The sequence below is a fragment of the Schistocerca nitens genome, chromosome 11 (genome assembly GCF_023898315.1).
Source record: "Schistocerca nitens isolate TAMUIC-IGC-003100 chromosome 11, iqSchNite1.1, whole genome shotgun sequence".
NCBI classification, from domain to species: Eukaryota; Metazoa; Arthropoda; class Insecta; order Orthoptera; family Acrididae; genus Schistocerca; species Schistocerca nitens.
This window is the reverse complement of record NC_064624.1, coordinates 135,866,162-135,890,301: the sequence shown is the minus strand read 5'-3', so window position 1 is coordinate 135,890,301 and position 24,140 is coordinate 135,866,162. Positions and strand designations below refer to the sequence as shown.

The 24,140-nt window shown below is 40.3% G+C and overlaps 1 protein-coding gene across 1 annotated transcript in view; it reads left to right on the top strand.

The window, feature by feature from the left end:
- The window catches only part of LOC126213224 (synaptobrevin homolog YKT6), a 59,513-nt gene that overhangs the window by 21,281 nt on the left and 14,092 nt on the right, over window positions 1-24,140 (top strand). Inside the window, exons 2-3 of the mRNA XM_049940868.1 lie at window positions 7,602-7,702; window positions 9,948-10,118. Of these exons, the coding sequence (XP_049796825.1) occupies window positions 7,602-7,702; window positions 9,948-10,118 (272 nt within the window). The remainder of the gene's footprint in view (window positions 1-7,601; window positions 7,703-9,947; window positions 10,119-24,140) is intronic.

Genomic DNA, 24,140 nt, shown 5'->3' with positions numbered 1-24,140 from the left:
CCAGATAATGTGAAAGTGCACTTACAATGCCCACAGCTGTTTTGTTGTGTGCTGATGTTAAACAATTCTTGTGAATGGTAAGAACTAAATGTGACGACAAACAATCCCGTTGGGGCAACATCCGCAACTGACCATTAGACCAGAAGTTGAAAATACCGCTTCAGTTGTAAAGTTCTTTTATTATCACGCAACCTACAAGCCCATCTGCAGGCATCGCAACTTGGTGCTGTAGCCCCCGTCACTGCGGTCACATTAAAAGTGGGGTCAATTTAAAATCTGCTGACCAACAGTTGACAACTAATTGAGGCTTACCTGAGACGCATTTTACATCAGACAGGTGAATTTTTGATTAGTGAGGGCACAGATAATTTCGCAGCACAATAATGCGCCGTAGTCATAGGATAAAATGGAAAACGTGCAAACTTATATTAAGAGAGGATAATTTTACAGCAGGCAAAAAGGAATACAAAAGTCTCAAAAATGAGATTGACAGGAAGTGCAAAATGGCTAAGCAGGGATGGCTAGAAGACAAATGTAAGGATGTAGAGTCTTATCTCACTAGGGGTAAGTTAGATACAGTACAGGAAAATTAAAGAGACCTCTGAAGAAAAGAGAACCACTTGTATGAATATCAAGAGCTCAGATGGAAACCCAGTTCTAAGCAGAGAAGGGAAAGCAGAAAGGTGGAAGGAGTATATAGAGGGTCTATACAAGGGTGATGTACTTGAGGACAATATTATGGAAATGGAAGAGGAGGTACGTGAAGATGAAATGGGAGATACGATACTGCGTGAAGAGTTTGACAGAGCACTGAAAGACCTGAGTCGAAACAAGGCCCAGGGAGTAGACAACATTCCATTAGAACTACTGATAGCCTTGGGAGAGCCAGTCCTGACAAAACTCTACCATCTGGTGAACAAGATGTATGTGACAGGCGAAATTCCCTCAGACTTCAAGAAGAATATAATAATTCCAATCCCAACGAAAGCAGGTGTTGGCAGATGTGAAAATTACTGAACTATCAGTTTAATAAGTCACAGCTGCAAAATACTAATGCGAATTGTTTGCAGACGAATGGAAAAACTGGTAGAAGCTGACCTCGGGGAAGATCAGTTTGGGTTCCGTAGAAATATTGGAACACGTGAGGCAATACTGAACCTACGACTTATCTTAGAAGGAAGATTAAGGAAAGGCAAACCTATGTTTCAAGCATTAGTAGACTTAGAGAAAGCTATTGACAATGTTGACTGGAATACTCTCTTTCAAATTCTGAAGGTGGCAGGGGTAAAATACAGGGAGCCAAAGGCTATTTACAATTTGTACAGAAACCAGATGGCAGTTATAAGAGTCGAGGGGCATGAAAGGGAAGCAGTCGTTGGGAAGGGAGTGAGACAGGGTTGTGGCCTCTCCCCGATGTTATTCAATCTGTATATTGAGCAAGCAGTGAAGAAAACAAAAGAAACATTCGGAGTAGGTATTAAAATCCATGGAGAAGAAATAAAAACTTTGAGGTTCGCCGATGACATTGTAATTCTGTCAGAGACAGCAAAGGACTTGGAAAAGCAGTTGAACGGAATGGATAGTGTCTTGAAGGGAGGATATAAAATGAACATCAACAAAAGCAAAACGAGGATAATGGAATGTAGTCGAATTAAGTCGGGTGATGCTGAGGGAATTAGATTAGGAAATGAAACACATAAAGTAGTAAATGAGTTTTGCTATTTGGGGAGCAAAATAAGTGATGATGGTCGAAGTAGAGAGGATATAAAATGTAGACTGGCAGTGGAAAGGAAAGTGTTTCTGCACAAGAGAAATTTGTTAACATCGAGTATAGGTTTAAGTGTCAGGAAGTCGTTTCTGAAAGTATTTGTATGGAGTGTGGCTATGTATGGATGTGAAACATGGACGATAAATAGTTTGGACAAGAAGAGAATAGAAGCTTTCGAAATGTGGTGCTACAGAAGAATGCTTAAGATTAGATGGGTGGATCACATAACTAATGAGGAGGTATTGAATAGAATTGGGGAGAAGAGGAGTTTATGGCACAACTTGACGAGAAGAAGGGATCGGTTGGTAGGACACGTTCTGAGGCATCAAGGGATCACCAATTTAGCATTGGAGGGCAGCGTGGAGGGTAAAAATCGTAGAGGGAGACCAAGAGATGAATACACCAAGCAGATTCAGAAGGATGTAGGCTGCAGTAGGTACTGGGAGATGAAGCAGCTTGCACAGGATAGAGTAGCATGGAGAGCTGCATCAAACTAGTTTCTGGAGTGAAGACCACAACAATAATTTTACAGCTGTGTGAAATGAACTGGGTGGACCTTGCAGACTTCTCTACAGGAAACAGTCATATGCCATACATTCGTTAAGGTTATTGAAGGCCACAAAAATAATGCCAAAAAAAGAACTGACCCAATTAACATGTATACATGTATGGCTTACAGTAAGCAGAGACCAGAAAGAGAAGGAAATGAGGCTGGACGCTGCTTCAAAAAAGAAAAGTTATTCAGCATAGCCAGTTGGATTGCTTGTTCACAATATCATATGGCTGATAAACAAAGTTAATTGCAATTTCGTTCTATTAGGTTAGAGTTTAACCACAAGTCCGATTTTTTGGTAAAATCGGAAATAGCACATACAAATAGGTTTCTGCAGTGACAAGCGTCTCAGGCTATGCTACAATTCGGTGTATTACAGCAATCATATTTTCGTGTAGAGATTCATTAGCTTTGCCAAATCGCAAGCAAACTGTCGCATTCCATCCTAACTTAATCCTCTTGCTTCACTGGTGGTCAGACTTTAAACACATTTAGTTTCCTTCCTGCTCTTCATGTTGAACCAAATGTGATAAATTGATATCTTCTCTCGAAAGAAATTATTAGATGCAGAAATTGTCATCGGCTATTGTATACTATCACGTTTGGCTACAGTCAATATCGACAAACTGCCATCATCAGCAAGTAATGCTAAGAGCCACAGACACAGTAAATGCACATTAGACACTGAATATAGTTCTTCATTTGTTGTGATGCATTAGCTAAGTACTGTCATTGAAATTTTAAAGCAAAGTTCAGTGTCTGTAAGACGACCTGTGTCCATGCAGAACTTTTATTGCAATAGCTGAAACATAGTTATAAGAAGTGCTCAATTTGTGACACTACGGACTGGTGTGCCAAAAAAAAAGTGCTGATTTTGAGGTGTGGTACAACGGAATTTTGCTGCAGTTGAAAAAATGTAAAATAGATGTTACATTCATACTTTGGAAATGGTAAGAAAAGTGTTAAAATAGCATTTGAAGAAAGTCTAAATTTCGAAACACCACCTGGAAGCTCACGGTACCAGAACCTCTCTTTTTACAAATAGAGCCCTAATTATAAGTAAAGAAATAAATTAAGCAATCTAGATGTCTTTATTCACAAGAAAAGTCCTACTCCAGCCATAACATCAGCTCTGCTATATTTTTGCACAGCCATTTATGTGGGCTTGACAATCAACCAGCCATGCTCTTGAATGAATAGGGACTGTGAAACTGTAACTGGGAGCAGAGACTGAAATGGGTCTCTCTTTCAGACCAACAGGATCAGTTCATGGAATGAATACTAGAAATAGGAATAGCCGCTAGGCAAAATCAAACGAGGGAAAAATCCAGAATGGAAAAGCACGAATATTATGAAAAGGGTATGTTGCTACTCACCCTATAGAGATGTTAAGTGACAGACGGACACAACAAAAAGACTGCTATACAGCTGAGCCAAAAAGCCTTCTTCTAAAAGAGAAACGCATTCACACAAGCACAGTTCAGACAAGAGGGTCCTTTTGTTGTGCCTGTCTGCGAGCGAACATCTCTTTATGGCGAGTAGCAATCTATCCTTTTCATAATTTTAATTTTCCGGATATAGACTGGGAGACTCAAATGTTCATAACGGGTGGCAGGGACAAAGAATCCAGTCAAATTTTTTTAAGTGCTTTATCTGAAAACTACCTTGAGCAGTTAAACAGAGAACCGACTCGTGGCGATAACATATTAGACCTTCTGGTGACAAACAGACTCGAACTATTTGAAACAGTTAATGCAGAACAGGGAATCAGCGATCATAAAGCGGTTACTGCATCGATGATTTCAGCCGTAAATAGAAATATTAAAAAAGGTGGGGAGATTTTTCTTTTTAGCAAAAGTGAGAAAAAGCAGATAACAGAGTACCTGGCGGCTCAACACAAAAGTTTTGTCTCGAGTACAGATAGTGTTGAGGATCAGTGGACAAAGTTCAAAACCATCGTACAATATGCGTTAGATGAGTATATGCCAAGCAAGAACGTAAGAGATGGAAAAGAGCCACCGTGGTACAACAACCGAGTTAGAAAACTGCTGCGGAAGCAAAGGGAACTTCACAGCAAGCATAAACATAGCCAAAGCCTTGCAGAAAACGAAAATTACGTGAAGCAAAATGTAGTGTGAGGAGGGCTATGCGAGAGGTGTTCAATGAATTTGAAAGTAAAGTTCTATGTACTGACTTGGCAGAAAATCCTAAGAAATTCTGGTCTTATGTCAAAGCGGTAGGTGGATCAAAACAAAATGTCCAGACACTCTGTGACCAAAATGGTACTGAAACAGAGGATGACAGACTAAAGGCCGAAATACTAAATGTCTTTTTCCAAAGCTGTTTCACAGAAGAAGACTGCACTGTAGTTCCTTCTCTAGATTGTTGCACAGATGACAAAATGGTAGATATCGAAATAGACGACAGAGGGATAGAGAAACAATTAAAATCGCTCAAAAGAGGGAAGGCCGCTGGACCTGATGGGATACCAGTTCGATTTTACACAGAGAGAACTTGCCCCCCTTCTTGCAGCAGTGTACCGTAGGTCTCTAGAAGAGCGTAGCGTTCCAAAGGATTGGAAAAGAGCATAGGTCATCCCCGTTTTCAAGAAGGGACGTCGAACAGATGTGGAGAACTATAGACCTATATCTCTAACGTCGATCAGTTGTAGAATTTTGGAACACGTATTATGTTAGAGTATAACGACTTTTCTGGAGACTATTAATCTACTCTGTAGGAATCAGCATGGGTTTCGAAAAAGACGGTCGTGTGAAACCCAGCTCGCACTATTTGTCCACGAGACTCAGAGGGCCATAGACACGGGTTCACAGGTAGATAACATAGTAGTTTATTGAAATGAACAGTATTAGATCCAAATCTACAGCCCTCGTACCAAGAAACATTGGAGATTTTAGAGGGTTCCAAGAGAAAGATAAACAGCAGATATAAACCTGTGTCCAAAACTGTCATCTACCGAGGCAACAGAGCATTGCATTCATAGGAGATGAGGCATTTCTCCACTGGTAACCATGGCAATCAATTGTGCTCACTGAATAACAAACAACATTGCGAGACATTCTGCCTGTGTCTGTCAATGGCCTAGCGGCAGGTACTGTTTTTAAAAGACTTGGTCTAGATCTCTTTAAACCTACTGGGGAAGAAATAATACTACAGAAAATTTGTGTACTGAAAGTCAAGAGGGTCTCCGGAAGAAGTCACAGTGTCTACAACAAAACGTTTTTCTCCACACATCAAGCCAGAAACCGTGGACGCCGCTGAAACCATTAACTGCTCATAGAAGACAAGATGGGAAACATGCAAAAAAGGGGAAGCAGTATTATGGGACAGATTCTCAGGCCAAACAGAATTGTACTGGTTGTAGATTAAAATTCTGGAAAACAGAAAAATTAACCAACCTTGCAGCAAACGTGAAAAAGGAGATTAAAATTTTATGATCACATCCAGTCTCCCAGCAACAAGAGATGCTTAAACAATTTTAAAATACACAAGAAGACAGAGAAAATGTCTAGAAAGAGCCCAAATAAATTCTGTAGAAGTTGCAGACAGAAACTCGTGCAGACAAATAATTGGGAAATGGAAGTGCAGTTGGAGAACAAAATTGGGGAAAAAAGAGAACAAAATGAACTGATAATTAAGGGGACCACACCCTGCCTATCTAAAATATGTCAATTTAGGCAAATATTTGACCCATTTCTGAAAAAACTATTTGATGCGGGACCTTAATATTTTTACTGTGTGTTACATGATGATAATAGTCAACTGTACTAAAATCTACTTTATCCATTTTATAGGTTTTAAGAAATACTTTTTTAAATTTATTAACAAAAATATTAAGTTTTTCTGCAGAAAATATTTTTTTGTGAACTTTCTAATGGGGGAATATTAATGAATGTAGTACCAGAGGTGGCTTTTTATGTTATGCAGAGTCTCTGAAATTTTCATTCATTTATCTATGATAGTTTCTGATTTAATGGGGCATATGTACTGAAAATTTTAGTTTGTGGGAAATTGACTTTGACTAAACTTTTGAAATTTGTTACTTACAGTTCATTAAAACTGTCGTGCTGCATATGATGGCCCTTCTTTGGCCTCTAGCAAATCTTCCAGCTTCTTTTTCTCCTTCCTGGATGTTTGTCTTGCTTTCTTGTCTATATTAGATGCAGACCTGTCTGCATCGGCTATCATCATTTTATCGCAGTGTTGCAGCCCAGTGGTCATATTTTCACCAGGATTAATTCCCATCTTTTTCAGTACCAAATACTTTCCAATATTAACACAATTGAATGTAATAACAGCATCATGAACTTCTAGTTTCATGTATGCATGCCTACAAATACTGTTTTGGGAAGGCGGTTCCAAATTATGCTCTTGAAACATTCATTTGGGTTCTATATCTGCCCATGCAGACATGTCCTTAGAAGATCAGGATGAGACAAATATCTCAAAATAGGTTTAATTGCTGTAATAACAGCAGCAGGAAGAGGATGCTGGTGAGAATAAGATTCTCCACTTGCCTGAGCCCTATTGTATTTGCGTGACAAATTTTCTCCTGATGGACACAATACATGGCTTATCAGTAGAGGACTTATGGAAGAATATGGCCCAAACATCTCTCTTCATTGTCTCTAGATTTTCTTTATTTCTCCTAATTGCCTGCCCATAGTATACCTGCAAGTTTTCTATAACCACTACTCGCAATCACACTTGAACAAAACTAACCAAGTGTTTGAAAGCATGTTGTTACAAGCAGCAGAAACAAAAGAATACCGACCGTTGCATTCCAAGGATAGTCAACACACTTGGGAGTAAGGGAAAAAAAATCCCTAATGTGCAATGTAGGGGATATAAAGATCTAAAATATATGCAGAAAAGTCGGTGACAGAAAAGCGGGCGTGGCACATAAACACACGTGGTAGGAAAATGCTCTTTAAATGCTCGAAAAATTATTTTCGGCAAAACCCTGTTCAGAGTACTTAAATAAAACCTTAATCTGTCAAAATATGATGAAAACTGAAAATCGAATTTTTTTTGCCTGTGGTCCCCTTAATGGAGGAGAAATGAGGACTGCGTGGAAACTCAGAAAATTGACTCTCAGAAGTAGCAATCTGCCCAGGGTTTGCATGGGTAGCACTTAAGTATCTACTGCTTAACAACTTGTCTGGTTTAGTGGTGATTTTGTTTATTGGGCAATGTGTAGAGATATGATTAAAGTTCAGAGCACAACATTAGGTAACTGAATATAAACGCAATGTGTTACAGAATACATGTGCCACGTCTACGTTCGTGCGGATAACCTGGCTGGTGTGCTGATCTCAGACCAAGAGTACCCACATCGCGTAGCGCACACGCTCATCACAAAGGTAATATTGCACTATTGTCGCCTGTTAGTAATGTCTACCATTTCTCTGCACTGACGGAAAGCTGCAGATTTATTTGTATGAGCAAAATCTCAATTTGTTATGTATTTGTCACAAATATGTGCAGTCCATTTCTGATTTGTTTGCTATTTCAAGTAGAATGCTCCCCAAATCTTTTCTGTAAGCAGTCTTTCACATCTTCAAAATGTTGGCAGACTGTCGTTGTTAACTACCAAAGAGTTACTCAAGACTCTTTCTTATTGCTGAAACTAGTGTGCATGAGACGACAGTCTTCAGTGGTTCTATTCACATACAAAAGCATACAAGGTAGCACGATTCGTATACTATACAAATGAGGTCTCAATACCAGGAATACTTACAGAAATGATTGTTGCAGCAAATGCTTACAAGGAAGGTTTGTTGGAAGTATCATGCTTGCTGTCTTGTGTGTGTGCATTGTAATGGCAGCAAATACAAATAAAATCTGTCAGATGTGTACTGACCCTGATAGTCGCAACAAAACTGATGCTTGAATCTGCTGATGACCGACCTACATTCCAAAAACTAATATATGCGCAAAAGAAATATCATCTTATAGGTTGACTCTTACACAGAATACTACAGCAACCAGCCACTTTTTACAATGCTATTTATTTATTTAAACAGCACAGTTACCTGTTTCGAACCGATATGTTCATCTTCAGATGGCTAGTTCATGTTTTACATTACATTTCGTGTTCTGTTTCTCCACCTGACGAAACTTCACTGGGGTGGTGATGCCCTACAACCAAAACAAGATGTGAGACAACGTCTTTGCTGGCTGTTGTGGCCGAGCGGTTCTAGGCGCTTCAGTCCCGAACTGCGCTGCTGATACAGTCACTGGTTCGAACCCTGCCTCAGGCATGGATGTGTGTGATGTCCTTAGGTTAGTTAGGTTTAAGTAGTTCTAAGTCTAGGGGACTGATGACCTCAGATATTAAGTCCCATAGTGTTTACAGCCATTTGAACCATTTGACAACGTCTTTTTAATTGTAATTGTTATTAAATGGAAGATGTTTTGGTTACTTACATGTAAGCAACCGAAACATCTTCCATATTATTATTATTATTATTATTATTATGATTTGTTTACATCACTTAAAATCATAGTGAGGCACAAATTACAATTAAAAGACGTTATCTCACATCTTGTTTTAGCATCGCCATGCAAAGGACGTTTCGTCAGGTGGGGAAACAAAACATGAAATGTAATGTAAAACGTGAACTAGCAGTCTGAAGATAAACCTAGCAGTTCGAAACTGGTAGTGGCACTGTTTAAATAGATAAATAAATAAATAAATAGCATTGTAAAAATTGGGCGGTTGCTGTAATCTTCTGTGTAAAATTCAACCATATTTTGTACACAGCCATGGGCTCAATATGTCAGCTTTAGACAAAATAGCAGAAATACCATCAGTGTTCTATACCTTTCTGTTTGCATGTATCGCATGCCTGAACACCATTATGCTATTTGGCGAAGCCGACATCAGATATTGGTGGGTTCAGTTTACTCCACAACAAGGGGTAAACACTTGTAATGTGGCACCTACTTGTTACATCTGTGTAATAGGTTTTGAGCATATGAGGGTACTGCTAAGTGTTGCTATTATAATGTGCGTCTTCGGAAGTAGTACATTACAATTGAGCATTACCTACCACCCAATATTAGCTAAAGTAAATAATCTAATGAATTGAAATTTGATACAGATTTCAGTACATTCTGCTTCATAACATACTTGAAACATAATTAATAATATGAGCATGTGATTTGGAATTAGATTTCCATAATTGATATTGAAGTGGTTTATAAGATTATTAGGAAACAGATTTAAAAAAAAAAAAAAAAAACACCTTGTGAGTGAAGCTACTGAATATGTGATTCAAAAGCTAACTATAAAGAGTCATTGTAGCAGCATTTTATTGGTTAATGGCATTCTATGCTTCCAGCCACATTATTGTTATTATTGTTGTTATTATTATTATTATTATTATTATTATTATTATTAAAAACCTGTATGAATTATGGTAGATTGCTACTCATCGCGTAGATGAAATGTTGTTTTCGTCCATGCTCGAATTTCAATTTTTTAAAAATTTTATTTTAGCTGTATTTTTTTTCTTTTCTCTTTCATTATAAAAATCTGCTACTTATTTTCATTAGCTATAGTAGGCATTGGAGTTAAAGTGCTGACTAATGCACATTACACAGGTGCTGGATGAATTCGCCACAAAGATTCCTGCTTCGTCATGGCCGACGGCGGATGAACAGGCGGTGGCATTTCCACAGATAAACACGTACCTGGCACGCTACCAGAACCCTCGTGAGGCGGACCCGATGACAAAAATTCAGGAGGAGCTGGACGAGACGAAGATAATTCTGGTGAGTACTTGAAAGGCTGTCCATTTATGTACGTGAAGGTAGTTTTCCCATTTCTTTCTCAGTGTGAGCACAGAGGTTGGTACGAAAGGTGTAGAAATAAGAGCTGTACAGTTGAAATTGTTGATAGTGTGCAAAGAGAGAGACTTCCACGAGAGGGATGTCCAGCCACCCACGATTGTCGCATCTGTAGTGATGGTCAGTCCCTCACTAAATGTACAGAGGGTCTCCCAAACGCCTTCACGAAACAGATATTACCCTTCCAGTCTTGCCCAGAAACAGATCTCTCCAGTCACCTAGCACCTCCTATATGCACACAGGAGCACTCCTCTTCCGTCACAGTATCATCCAACTGAATCACACTCCCCATCAGGGTATTACCTACTTCTTGTCGAGTCCCGAAATAGGAATATCGTCCCCAATATTCTCTCCACCCCTCCCACGTGGTATTCCACTGTTTAATGAAATTTACGAAAAAAAAATATAATTTCATTAAAGAAAAAGAGTTAAAAATTAAATAATCATCAGTTATCTTTATTAAATTTGCTTTTGAGTTAATTTTCTTTACCTTACTTTCTTTGCGTGCGAACGAACAAACTTTGTTGTAGAACCTCTCTCTTATTTACGTGTGGTAATACAAAAAAATGCATTTGCAAAAGAATTTACGTACATTTAAAATTACGTGATCTCATATTAACTGATTATTAAGAATATTTATCTGAGAATTAAATCCTTTACATAATTCGGCCTTGGCACACATTTTCTAACTGCAGTGGGTTTTTTTAAATATTTTACTGAATTTTTTCCCGGCGTTAGCTATGGAACACAAGACTGTCTCTATTAGCAGAAAATGGTAAAATATTGCCAAGCCGACGTTTAATTATCACTGATAAATCACACATCGCTATACATTTAAGTTATTTGAAAGAACCAAAATTGTTAAATTTCAACATTGACTATCCGCCTATGAATGCACAAATGTGTAACTATTTTTAAAATCCGTCAGTCTCAGGATCGCTGCAAAAGAAGAACATTCTCTGAATTCACTGCTAATTTTTTTATCATCTGTTCCCGATTTACGGGTTTGGTTAATTTTTCTTTAGCGGAACAATTTTTTTAAATGTGCCGCCGCTGCAAATCGATCGGTCGCGGCACAGCCCAGCAACACCGCTAAAAATGCTGAAAATTCTTTAAAGAAATATTATGGATGACATGGGCAAGCTAATTTACATTAATAATACACACTTTTTATAAATTTCAATATATTTAGACCACAACAAATATTCAACTCACATTAGTTCGTAATTTCTCCTTCAATGGCGGCTAAATCTAGATACAGACAAATGAAATCTACCCATTCATAATACGCTTCGTCACAGCTTCCTATCGCTTTCAGCTCTAAAGGAGGAAGACCAAAGAATACATAGTGCATTGTGCTTTTATACTGCTGCTGACTATTAACATTTCTTTGTAATCTCACGACATTATTTTCCACTGGCTGAATTTCACATCTCTGTTATCGCAGATATTGACAAATTTCGCAATTACATTATTAATATAGAAATATTACCATCCTAAATACAGAGAGAATATTACTACAAAAAATATTACAATAATAACAAATGTCTTTTACACAAAATTCAATAATATTTTTTGTTAAATAATTACAATATATACAGATTGCTCAGAGCGGCGTCTATGATACAAATAAATTTTAGTTTATTAATAGCGTGAGTTTGCCAGGGAACGTTACAACTGCTTCTCTAACCGATGCAATTTTCGTATCTCTCTACTGCACCCCTTGCACCACGGCTCGTATCCTTGCAGTAGACCTAGGTGCAAAAACTGCCCCGTATATTCTTTCACCGCCACCTACCCCAGTCCTCTCCTGTCCCCATTAAATGTAGGGCCACCTGTGAAAGCAGCCATATGATCTAAAAGCTAAGCTGCAACCTCCGTGTTGCACTCTCTGTGGGCACGACAAATTAACACTCGGTCAGCCCGCACAAATGGCCACTGACAAACAGTGACTACTTCACAGCCTGCACCGTATGTATTTTTCCTGCCGACACCAACTTTTCTGGATTGCACTGCTGGAACTCTCCCAATAACAAATTCTTCATTTGTGTAACCCACGAGGCCTCAGCCTTCGCTCGTCCCCGTCCTCTACCCTCCTATCCCCTTCTGTGCTCCCACTCCAGCAGCGCGTACATCTTCTACCCCACCAGTGCCGCTCCTAGCTTTTTCCTCTTCTGTTTCTCAGTTGTCTGCCACGTCCCTCGCAGTTGTGGCACGTTTTATAGATCGGTGAGACCGACAGGACCGTGCAGGACCAGTGTACAGAGCATAATTGTCAGACATACATAAAAATGATTGTAATACATTGCCTCGATAATAGTCATCTGGTGGAGTATAATAACACAGAGGTTCCTGTACTTCCAGCTTTTGAGATAGTGTTGAGAATAAACTAACGACTGACTTTGGAAATAAAGATGAACTTTTCTGCTTAGTCACCTAGGAATCCTGTTCTCTCCCTGCTAGAGAGATAGAATTAATGTTTTTTTAATCATCCCCTGATAACTGATATCTCTCTCTCTCTCTCTCTCTCTCTCTCTCTCTCTCTCTCTAGTGTGTGTGTGTGTGTGTGTGTGTGTGTGTGTGTGTGTGTTGCATTAACATGCACAATATTTATTGCACAGTAATGAATATTGTGGAAAAACAATATACAGACCATCACAGTTTGTATTGATAGTTTGCGCAGCATACTGAAAAAGCCTTCAGACCTTTAAAAATATTAATGCTCCCCCAATATACTGCGCAATATATTTACTGTGTGTTGCACTATGCGTGGCAGTTCTTGACTAGACCAAGAAAAATTCATTTTGTTGTGAACGAAATTCTGCAAAAAGCAAATGACACAAGATCAGGAAGTGGGCTGAAAAATGCATATGAGAGTTACCATATGGTACTTTGAGAAGTGAAATTCTTGGTTGATCCGAAAACATTGGATTCATCATTGTCCGCAATATCAAAGGAGGCTAAAAATAATGGTGTCATAACAGTTAGCAGAAATGTGAGTTTTGCTTGTAGCAGTTCTGTCTTGCTAGATGAGATAAGGTCGACTGTTCTTGTAATGTAAGTTTTCGATTAGTAATTAGTAAATAATTAGCAGTTGGGGTTGATTTGGGACAGGAGACCAAACTGCGAGGTCATCGGTCTCATCGTATTTGGGAAGGACGGGGAAGGAAGTCGGCCGTGCCCTTTCAGAGGAACCGTCCTGGCATTTGCCTGAAGCGATTTAGGGAAATAATGGAAAACCTAAATCAGGATGGCCGGACACAGGATTGAGCCGTCATTCTCTCGAATGCGAGTCCAGTGTGCTACCATACAACCACAAAACGGAACTCACGATACACTGTCCCAGTGTAATCGAAGGAAACAGTGAGAAGAACCTTCACGTGTGATCAAACTTCTGACGAAGCAAGCTGGGATAATTTTAATTCCTCTCTCTGCCTCCTTAAAATTCAATTTTTCATTTTGACTTAATTAACATTAACATACATGAGTATAATCTGCATTTTCATAAAAGAGAAAGATTGGCCCTTAGTTTTAAAGAACATAACACCAGATCTAATTTTGTGTTAAGTTTAATGTATGCAATTGATTTTCCAATTTATTTTGACTATTACTAGGTTAGTATCTTTCATTATAGGGCGAAATCAGTAATTGTTTCCTAACTTAGATCCTGTTGACATATAAACAAATGTAAATTCTGCACTAAGTACAAACATTTAGAGGAACAATTAATAGTAAATTAAAGGATCTATTTGGATCTATTAGAAACATGTTAGCAAAGCCAGCCCTTAATCAATTTCAAAGTAATTAACAGTTTTGTCAGGAGTATTGTCTGCATAACTATACAGGTCGATTTCATGATTTAAACAAATAATTCGGCCTAACCCTTGTAAAAGAATTAACTGTTAAAAAGAACGAATTTTTCGATATATTCAGTTAATTTAATGAGTTAAGTTTTAATTGAAATTTCTGTAAGTTAAACTTCGAACAATGTGTAGTTTCAGCACTTATTATTGTGAGGATATATAAAGGCCCGATTTTTGTTTAAAAGATACTCAGTCCACGGCAGAGTTTCAGACGAGGAACCTGTCTTGCTTAGAATGAAACAATGCATCGACTTAACCGTGAAGTAAGTGTTACAACAATAGGTCATGTGTTAAAGCTATGACAGTGACTGTTCAATTTATTTGAAGGACTGAACTATGTGGTTATCTTATTACTGCTCGTAGGTGTTCAACAGTAAACTACTGTAGCAGTATGTGGAGGTTCGCCTGCGAACTATTAATGAGGCTTATGGAAAGTTTAAACAATAGTGCACTGGCCATATATTAAATGTGTATATGGGGGTTGTGAAAAGTGAAAGTAAACATCTGTGAAATGCAACTGTGCTAGACTATTTACAATAGTCAGTGTCCAAATTACAAACCCCATTTTTCAGCCAGTGTAGCAACGCAGTACATAGACACTGAGGACGACATACAAAACGAAGAAATAAAGCAGGCGGAACCGCTACATACTTCTCTAATTTTTTTCAGTTTGGCTATTCAGGCAGTTTCCATCACGGCAATAGGGCCTCAGTTTTGACGTCATACCTGTATACCCATATTTAGTCAATGGTTTAACCTTCTGGATTGTTGTCAATGTTATTCAGCAATTCCTAAGTTATGTCTATGTGACGTCTTTTTTTTGTCAAGATTCAACCAGTTCGGAACAAACTTTGCTTCTACACATTTCTGCCCAAAACATGCGAAAAAATTACTTGGCATGAGCCACAGGCTATGCCAAAATCAGCAGAAACCTTTCTTATGGTGATTCAGCGATTTTCCAGAATCATTTTCTTTACTACTTCCACATTGTCACTACTAATTTATGTGCCAGAGCACGCACTGCAGACGTCACCTTCACAACCCTCTTTGAAACTTTTAGACCACTCGTAAACCCATTGTCTTACAACTTTATGCCATTCTTCAAGCAAAATTTAATGCAAATTTTTTGATCCATCCTTTTCAAAAGTAAAAATTCACCAAGCACACAAAAACACATACAACATTTTCGGTTGTTAGCAATAAACTAAATATTCAAAACAGCTCAAACTGCAAACACACATCAGGAACATGTGTATCAATAAGATAAAAAATTTTGAAAATCGAATGCTTGAAGCCCACAAAATTAAAAAAAAAAAATTGCTGTTACCTTTTGATCACACCTCGTACCTGTATGTAGGTTGCAGAATAGACTAATGTGGAAAGCTGCATCAGACCAGTCTTCGGACTTCAGAAATTTGGAGCAAATGGGCTTGCTCTGTGAACTAAGTCTGTGTAGTTTGGTACAGGAAAAGGAGATTAAAGAGGAGAACGGGATGGAGTGGTCATGGATGGGCGAGGGTGAGAGATAGATAGATAGATAGATAGATAGATAGATAGAGAGAGAGAGGGGGGGGGGGGTTACCGACTTTCCTGCTCTGCAAATTATCCAAGATGTCTATTAAGAAAACGAACTACAGAACCAAAATGAAAATTAAGGAACAGCAGCAGAGCTTCAGAGTGTGGCATACAGGCTAGATTTACCGATATCCTTGCTGGATCTCAAGAAGGCATACGAGTGAGTGGCACAGTAAGAAATGTGAGCTCTGGAGAACAAAGGTGTTAAGTACGCAGTTTTCAGACAAAAGTAATCCACTAAATTACAGGCCCATATCATTAACGTCGATATTCGGCAGGATTTTGGAACGTATATTGTATTTGAACATTATGAATCACCTCGAAGAAAATGGTCTATTGACACACAGTCAACATGGATTTAGAAAACATCATTCTTGTGAAACACAACTAGCTCTATTCGCATGAAGTGTTGAGGGCTATTGACAAGGGATTACAGATCAATTCCGTATTTCTAGATTTCTGGAAGGTTTTTGACACTGTACCGCACAAGAGGCTTTTAGTGAAATTGCATCCTTATGGAATATTGTCTCAGTTATGTGGCTGGAATTGTGATTCCCTGTCAGAAAGGCCACAGTTCGTAGTAATTGACGGAAAGTCACCGAGTGAAACCGAAGTGATTTCTGGAGTTCACCAAGTTAGTGTTATAGGGCCTTTCCTGTTTCTTATCTATGTAAACAATTTGGGAGGCAATCTGAGCAACTGTCTTAGGTTGTTTGCAGATGATGCTGTCGTATATCGACTAGTAAAGTCATCAGAAGATCAAAACAAATTGCAAAACGATTTAGAAAATATATCTGTATGGTGCAAAAATTGGCAATTGCCCCAAATAACGAAAAGTGTGAGATCATCCATATGAGTGCAAAAAGGAATCCATTAAACTTCGGCTACACGATAAACCAGTCAAATCTAAAGGCCATAACTTCAACTAAATACCTACGAATTACAATCAAGAACAACTTAAATTGGAAGGAACACAGAGAAAATGTTGTGGGGAAGGCTAACCAAAGACTGCCTTTTATTGGCAGGACACCTAGAAAATTTAACAGATCTACTAAGGAGACTGCCTACACTACACTTGTCTGTCCTCTTTTAGATACTGCTGTGCAATGTGGGATCTTTACTAGATAAGATTGACTGAGTACAGCGAAATAGTTCAAAGAAGGGCAGCAAGTTTTGTATTATCACGAAATATGGGGGAGAGTGTCACTGAAATGATACAGGATTTGGGCTGGACATCATTAAAATGAAGGTGTTTTTCAGTGTGGCAGAATTTTCTCACGAAATTGCAATCACCAACTTTCTCCTCCAAATGCGAAAATATTTTTTGACACCGACCTACATATGGAGAAATGATCACCACTATAAAATAAGGGAAATCAGAGCTCGTACAGAAAGATAATAGGTGTTCATCCTTTCTGGTCACTATACGAGATTGGAATAACAGAGAATTGTTGTGAAGGTGGTTTGATGAACCCTCTGCCAGGCACTTAAATGTGATTTGCAGAATAACCATGTAGATGTAACATACTACGAGAGTAAGACTACGCTAAAGTAGGAGAGAAGTACTGACCTCACATCACACGGATGTTCGTTGCAAGCAAAAATATTCACAGTAGACAGTACAAAACTCAAGAACTCGAATGTTTAATAACTTTCGAGTGAATTCTGTAAACTAAATTAATGGACATTTTAGATGGACTGTCTTGTGATTTACATATGTGTAAAATGTAATTGTCATCAAAACCAGTGATTGTTAGACTCTTTGGAGTTCATTATAGACTAGATTAATTGAACTACAGAAGAATAATCTACTGGAACAAATTACCATAGGACACTGCCTAATACAAACTGTTTTGCTTTTGTGTAAATGTGAACTAAAAGAGTTAGACCAATGAAAACCAAACACCCACCACAATGCGACAGTGGAATGGTTCCATTCGAAAGTAGTCACCACACGTGTTAATCATTTATCCTACTGGGAGGGAAAAAAATGATCAGTTTGTTTCCTTAAATGGTGTTGAGCTGCTAGCAGATCCACAACCCCACACCCTCTTTTACTTCTTTGTCCGACTGAAATCAAAGTCCACGCACGTCTTTCTTCAGGTTGCCAAAGATGCGAAAAACACACAGCTGTACAGATGATGCTCTAATGCTTCTTAAACAAATCTCTGAAGCGTAGCTTTCGTCCAATTGGCAGTGTGAGGGCATTCATTATCATGCAACAAGCCGATTTCGTCCAGCAGCATTCCCGTGCATTCTGACTTTATGGTGCACCACAGTGTCTTCGTAGTGCTGCGCATCGATTCCAGTTCCAGGCTCGAGAACTCGACAAGGAGGAGGCCTCTACAGTCGGAGGTCATAGTGACCTTACTGGAACTTGTGTGTAGAGCCTTTGGTTTCTTTGGAGTGGAAGATGTGCGATGTTTCTGCTGTCTGCTCTGTCATTTACCCTCGGGCTGTCAGAATGCTGTCTGACGGAATAATTCCATTGCACAATCGTCGCCAAACTGCCTATCAGGTACATGCTACGCTTCAGCGATTTGGTTGAGAAACACTACACCAAATTCCATATAATCCAGATCTTTCACTGTGTGATTTTCTTATCTTTGGTGGCCTGATGGAAGACACATGCGGACATCTATTTCAGTTGGACACGGCAATGCAAGTGTTCGTGAGGTTGTCGATTCATCAGTGGCTGACTGCATTCTAAAAAACATAATGATGATGACGATAGGTTTGTGTGTGGCTCAACTGCGCAGTCATCAGCACCCGTACAAATTCCAATTTTTGGCACAGTCCAATTTGTTTTACACAATACAATCCAGCCACTGTCACAAATGATGCTGATGAAGAAGACAACACAAACACCCAGTCTCTGGGCAGAAAAAAAATCACCAACCTGGCCGGGAATCGAACCCGGGACCCTGTGATCCAGAGGCAGCAACGCTAGCCACTAGTCCACGAGCTGTAGACAGAAAACACGAACTGATCATCTTTTCTCCAAGTGGGATAAACATCTTAACGTGTGTGGTGATTACTTTTGAATGGAACTATTCCACGGTCCCATTGTGGTGGATGTTCGGTTTTCTCCTTTGACGGCCCCCTCGTATGTATTCAGTGCCACACCAAAACAATTAACTTTGCCAATGAAGTACAAATGTTAAGTACTGTAGGGTCTAGCCTTATGTGAAAGCTGATTATTCCCCTTATACAGGGTGTTTAAAAAATGACCGGTATATTTGAAACGGCAATAAAAACTAAACGAGCAGCGATAGAAATACACCGTTTGTTGCAATATGCTTGGGACAACAGTACATTTTCAGGCAGACAAACTTTCGAAATTACAGTAGTTACAATTTTCAACAACAGATGGCGCTGCGGTCTGGGAAACTCCATAGTACGATATTTTCCACATATCCACCATGCGTAGCAATAATATGGCGTAGTCTCTGAATGAAATTACCCGAAACCTTTGACAACGTGTCTGGCGGAATGGCTTCACATGCAGATGAGATGTACTGCTTCAGCTGTTCAATTGTTTCTGGATTCCGGCAGTACACCTGGTCTTTCAAGTGTCCCCACAGAAAGAAGTCACAGGGGTTCACGTCTGGCGAATAGCGAGGCCAATCCACGCCGCCTCCTGTATGTTTCGGACAGCCCAAAGCAATCACACGATAATCAAAATATTCATTCAGGAAATTAAAGACGTCGGCCGTGCGATGTGGCCGGGCACCATCTTGCATAAACCACGAGGTGTTCGCAGTGTCGTCTAAGGCAGTTTGTACCGCCACAAATTCACGAAGAATGTCCAGATAGCGTGATGCAGTAATCGTTTCGGATCTGAAAAATGGGCCGATGATTCCTTTGGAAGAAATGGCGGCCCAGACCAGTACTTTTTGAGGATGCAGGGACGATGGGACTGCAACGTGGGGCTTTTCGGTTCCCCATATGCGCCAGTTCTGTTTATTGACGAAGCCGTCCAGGTAAAAATAAGCTTCGTCAGTAAACCAAATGCTGCCCACATGCATATCGCCGTCATCAATCCTGTGCACTATATCGTTAGCGAATGTCTCTCGTGCAGCAATGGTAGCGGCGCTGAGGGGTTGCCGCGTTTGAATTTTGTATGGATAGAGGTGTAAACTCTGGCGCATGAGACGATACGTGGACGTTGGCGTCATTTGGACTGCAGCTGCAACACGGCGAACGGAAACCCGAGGCCGCTGTCGGATCACCTGCTGCACTAGCTGCGCGTTGCCCTCTGTGGTTGCCGTACGCGGTCGCCCTACCTTTCCAGCACGTTCATCCGTCACGTTCCCAGTCCGTTGAAATTTTTCAAACAGATCCTTTATTGTATCGCTTTTCGGTCCTTTGGTTACATTAAACCTCCGTTGAAAACTTCGTCTTGTTGCAACAACACTGTGTTCTAGGCGGTGGAATTCCAACACCAGAAAAATCCTGTGTTCTAAGGAATAAACCATTTTGTCTACAGCACACGTGCACGTTGTGAACAGCACACGCTTACAGCAGAAAGACGACGTACAGAATGGCGCACCCACAGACTGCGTTGTCTTCTATATCTTTCACATCACTTGCAGCGCCATCTGTTGTTGAAAATTGTAACTACTGTAATTTCGAAAGTTTGTCCGCCTGAAAATGTACTGTTGTCCCAAGCATATTGCAACAAACGGTGTATTTCTATCGCTGCTCGTTTAGTTTTCATTGCCGTTTCAAATATACCGGTCATTTTTGAAACACCCTGTATCTACTGAACTGATCATCGACCCAATGAAGTCTATTAAAGATGATGAAAAGTGTTAATCAGTGAAACTAAAATTGATGAGTTCTGTACACGATCGAGTGGAAACCTTCCGATAGCCACTAACACTTCTGCAGCTTCACATCATCTACAGACCTAAGGTCACCACCGACATGCTTACGAGACAAACATCGTAAGGTTGGTCCTGCAACAAAGTGTACTTTTATCTCGCCACGGGTAATATAATGCACAGCGTAGCAGAAAGAATTAGAGAGGATGATATCCTAACTATCTGGAGGAATAAAGAAGACAAATGTCCAAACAGCTTACAGGAATGCAGCCGGGTGACATCTTTGACACGACCTGATATTTCAAAAGGTCAACATCACATCATTTTCAAGGTACAACAGCTACGAGTGTGTGCTGTGCAAGGGAATTTAAACCCTCGGTGGGCAGTGCTACGCCAACAGACAACCGCAGTATGGTATATGCAGAAAAGTGGACCTCACATGCTCATTGTTATTGACATAACACTACTGTGTCAATGTATTGCACAGGTGTGTGAAGCCAAGTACTGCACAATATTTATGTCCAGGAAGCATCAGTTAGAGCTCTGCCTCCATAGCAAACAGGTCAGCACTCTGTGATGTGGAACTAGTGTCTGTGGTGACCGTGTTGCTTGCCTGGGAAAACAAAAGTGGATATTGCGCAGAATTGACAAAACAAGTTTGAAATGCTTCTGGTGAACATTTCAAGGAACCAGGTGTTCATTCATGGCAGCAAAGACCTGTAATCCACAACAACAACTATTTACAAATTAAAGAAGTGAACTGTGTTATTTGTTCTTAACATGTGATGTTTTCTACATACTTTTCTACCGCAACACCCGTTGCAAACGAAATAAAACTATTTACCAACCAAGCAAGGTGAGTTCCGTTTTGTGGTTGTATGGTTAATAAAGAATACTATCTGGAAGTTATGCACCATTTGCTGAAGCAATCTGAAGAAAACATTCAAAACCTCACACCTCAGTGCTTGTGCAAGATTTTTTGGCAAAAAACAAAACCATATTCAGTGCATGTGGTCCCTTGTGACTTCTTTCTGTTCCCGATTCTAAAGAGAGCCGTGAAAGGATGTCAGTTCACCACAATTGATGAGGTAAAAACAGAATTGCCGAAGGAGCTGAAAACTGTCATGAAAACTGAGTTCCAGAAGTGCTTCCAAGATTGGAAAATTTGCTGGCACATGTGTATTATATTTGAGGGGGGTTGCTTTGAGGGGAACAAATTAGGTGTTAATGAATAAAGAAAGATTCTTTAAGAAAAACAAAAATTCCCTTTACTCTTTGATGACTCGGTCTCCCTCTACAGTTTTAAACTCCCCCCCCCCCCCTCCCCCACCACACTTACCTCAATTATCAAATTAATTATCACTTGCTGTGTCAGGATATGTACCAGAATGAGATTTTCACTCTGCAGCGGAGTGTGCGCTTATATGAAACTTCCTGGCAGATTAAAACTGTGTGCCTGACCGAGACTCGAACTCCGGACCTTGCCTTTCGTGGGCAAGTGCTCTACCATCTGAGCTACCGAAGCACGACTCACGCCCGGCCTCACAGCCTTACTTCTGCCAGTATCTCATCTCCTACCTTCCAAACTTTACAGAACCTCTCCTGCGAACCTTGCAGAACTAGCACTCCTGGAAGAAAGTATATTAGCCACAGCCTGGGGGATGTTTCCAGAATGAGATTTTCACTCTGCAGCGGAGTGTGCGCTGATATGAAACTTCCTGGCAGATTAAAACTGTGTGCGCGACTGAGACCCGAACTCGGGACCTTTGCCTTTCGCAGGCAAGTGCTCTACCATCTGAGCTACCGAAGCACGACTCACGCCCGGTACTCACAGCTTTACTTCTGCCAGTACGTCGTCTCCTACACACCTAAGCTCTCCTGCGAACCTTGCAGAACTAGCACTCCTGGAAGAAAGTATATTGCGGAGACATGGCTTAGCCACAGCCTGGGGGATGTTTCCAGAATGAGATTTTCACTCTGCAGCGGAGTGTGCGCTGATATGAAACTTCCTGGCAGATCACAACTGTGTGTCCGACCGAGACTCGAACTCGCAGGAGAGCTTCTGTAAAGTTTGGAAGGTAGGAGACGAGATACTGGCACAAGTAAAGCTGTGAGGACCGGGCGTGAGTCGTGCTTCGGTAAGTCAGATGGTAGAGCACTTGCCCGCAAAAGGCAAAGGTCCCGAGTTCGAGTGTCGGTCGGGCACACAGTTTTAATCTGCCAGGAAGTTTCAGGATATGTACCGTCTGCCTACCTGCTGTTTGCAGCCATACTCTGCCTACCGAGGCGAAATTGTAGCAGAGGGCTGTGCCCATTGTTGCAGGAATTGGCACTTCCCATTGCCTTTGCTTACTGACCACGGGAAGAATGACTACCGTGAAGAAGACTGCTTGAAACCCAGATGAAACTCAAGTTTGTGCATTTTACGTACACAATAAGGATAAGGGTAGAAAGTTGAACATCACCTGGAAAGCACGCACTCTGAATTGCCGTGTCCACTTCCTGTACCTCGGTTTGAGTTGTATTGTGCCTTAACCTACAAACAACGATGTATAGTGACCGGACAGAAGGTACGGACCGGTAACGACCTTACCTGCAAGCTGACCAGCACCACACACGAAGCGCAGCCCAGCGTCCTCTGCACTTCTGTGCTCACTCTCTGTTTCTCTGCTGGGGAGTATGCTGCTTCAATCTGGAGGAACTCTGCGCGTGCTAACCGTGTCGATGTGGCTCCGTACGAGACAGGCTGCCACATAGTCACAGGGTGTCTGTGACCAGCCCCAGTCGACAAGATATTTCCAAAGGTTTCTCGAAATTACTGCAACTGAGCGCCTTTTTTTATTATCCCATTACCAATTTCAGAACGTATAGCAATTCGTCAGATAGTACGTATTTATTGATTGTCTGCAGCAGTATGGGAGTCGTGTGTAGCTTTGGCAAGATGTGCCAGCCGCAGTGGCCGAGCGGTTCCAGGCACTTCGGTCTGGAACCGCGTGACTGCTACGGTCGCAGGTTCGAATCCTGCCTCGGGCACGGATGTGTGTGATGTCCTTAGGTTAGTTAGGTTTAAGTAGTTATAAGTCTAGGGGACTGATGACCTCAGATGTTAAGTCCCATAGTGCTCAGAGCCATTTGAACCATTTTTGGCAAGATGTTTAAATGAAACGTGTAAACACTGAGTGTGGCGAAAATTGTTCACATTATGAGATGTTATAAAGAGATTAGATTTTATAAATTGTACTTGTCAGTTTTACCATATTGCTACATATTATTTTTGCAACAGAGATATACATATACTGGGTGAAAAGTATTTAAACCGACAAACTCTGGGAGGTTGTAGGGGACATCAAAACAAATATTTTTCCCTAATGTCATTTTTTCCTATGACGAGTATTTAAACCCGGAGAGGAAGATTTCTCCGGCGGCAAATTAATTAAACCGACAAACACTTTTCCAATTTTTATGACCGAGACATTAACGCAACCCAATTTCATTTACAGTAGATTTTCAAAAATTCCTCTGTTGACACATAAACAAAGGTTACATTGTTGGACCGTGTTCTGTTCGACACGGGCAAAAACCCCAGGAGTATCCCGAATTGTTACTGCTGCTGCTACTATCCGGGCAGCCAGATCCTCTTCTGATGCAACAAGAGTTGCGTAAACAAGGTTACACATCTCTCC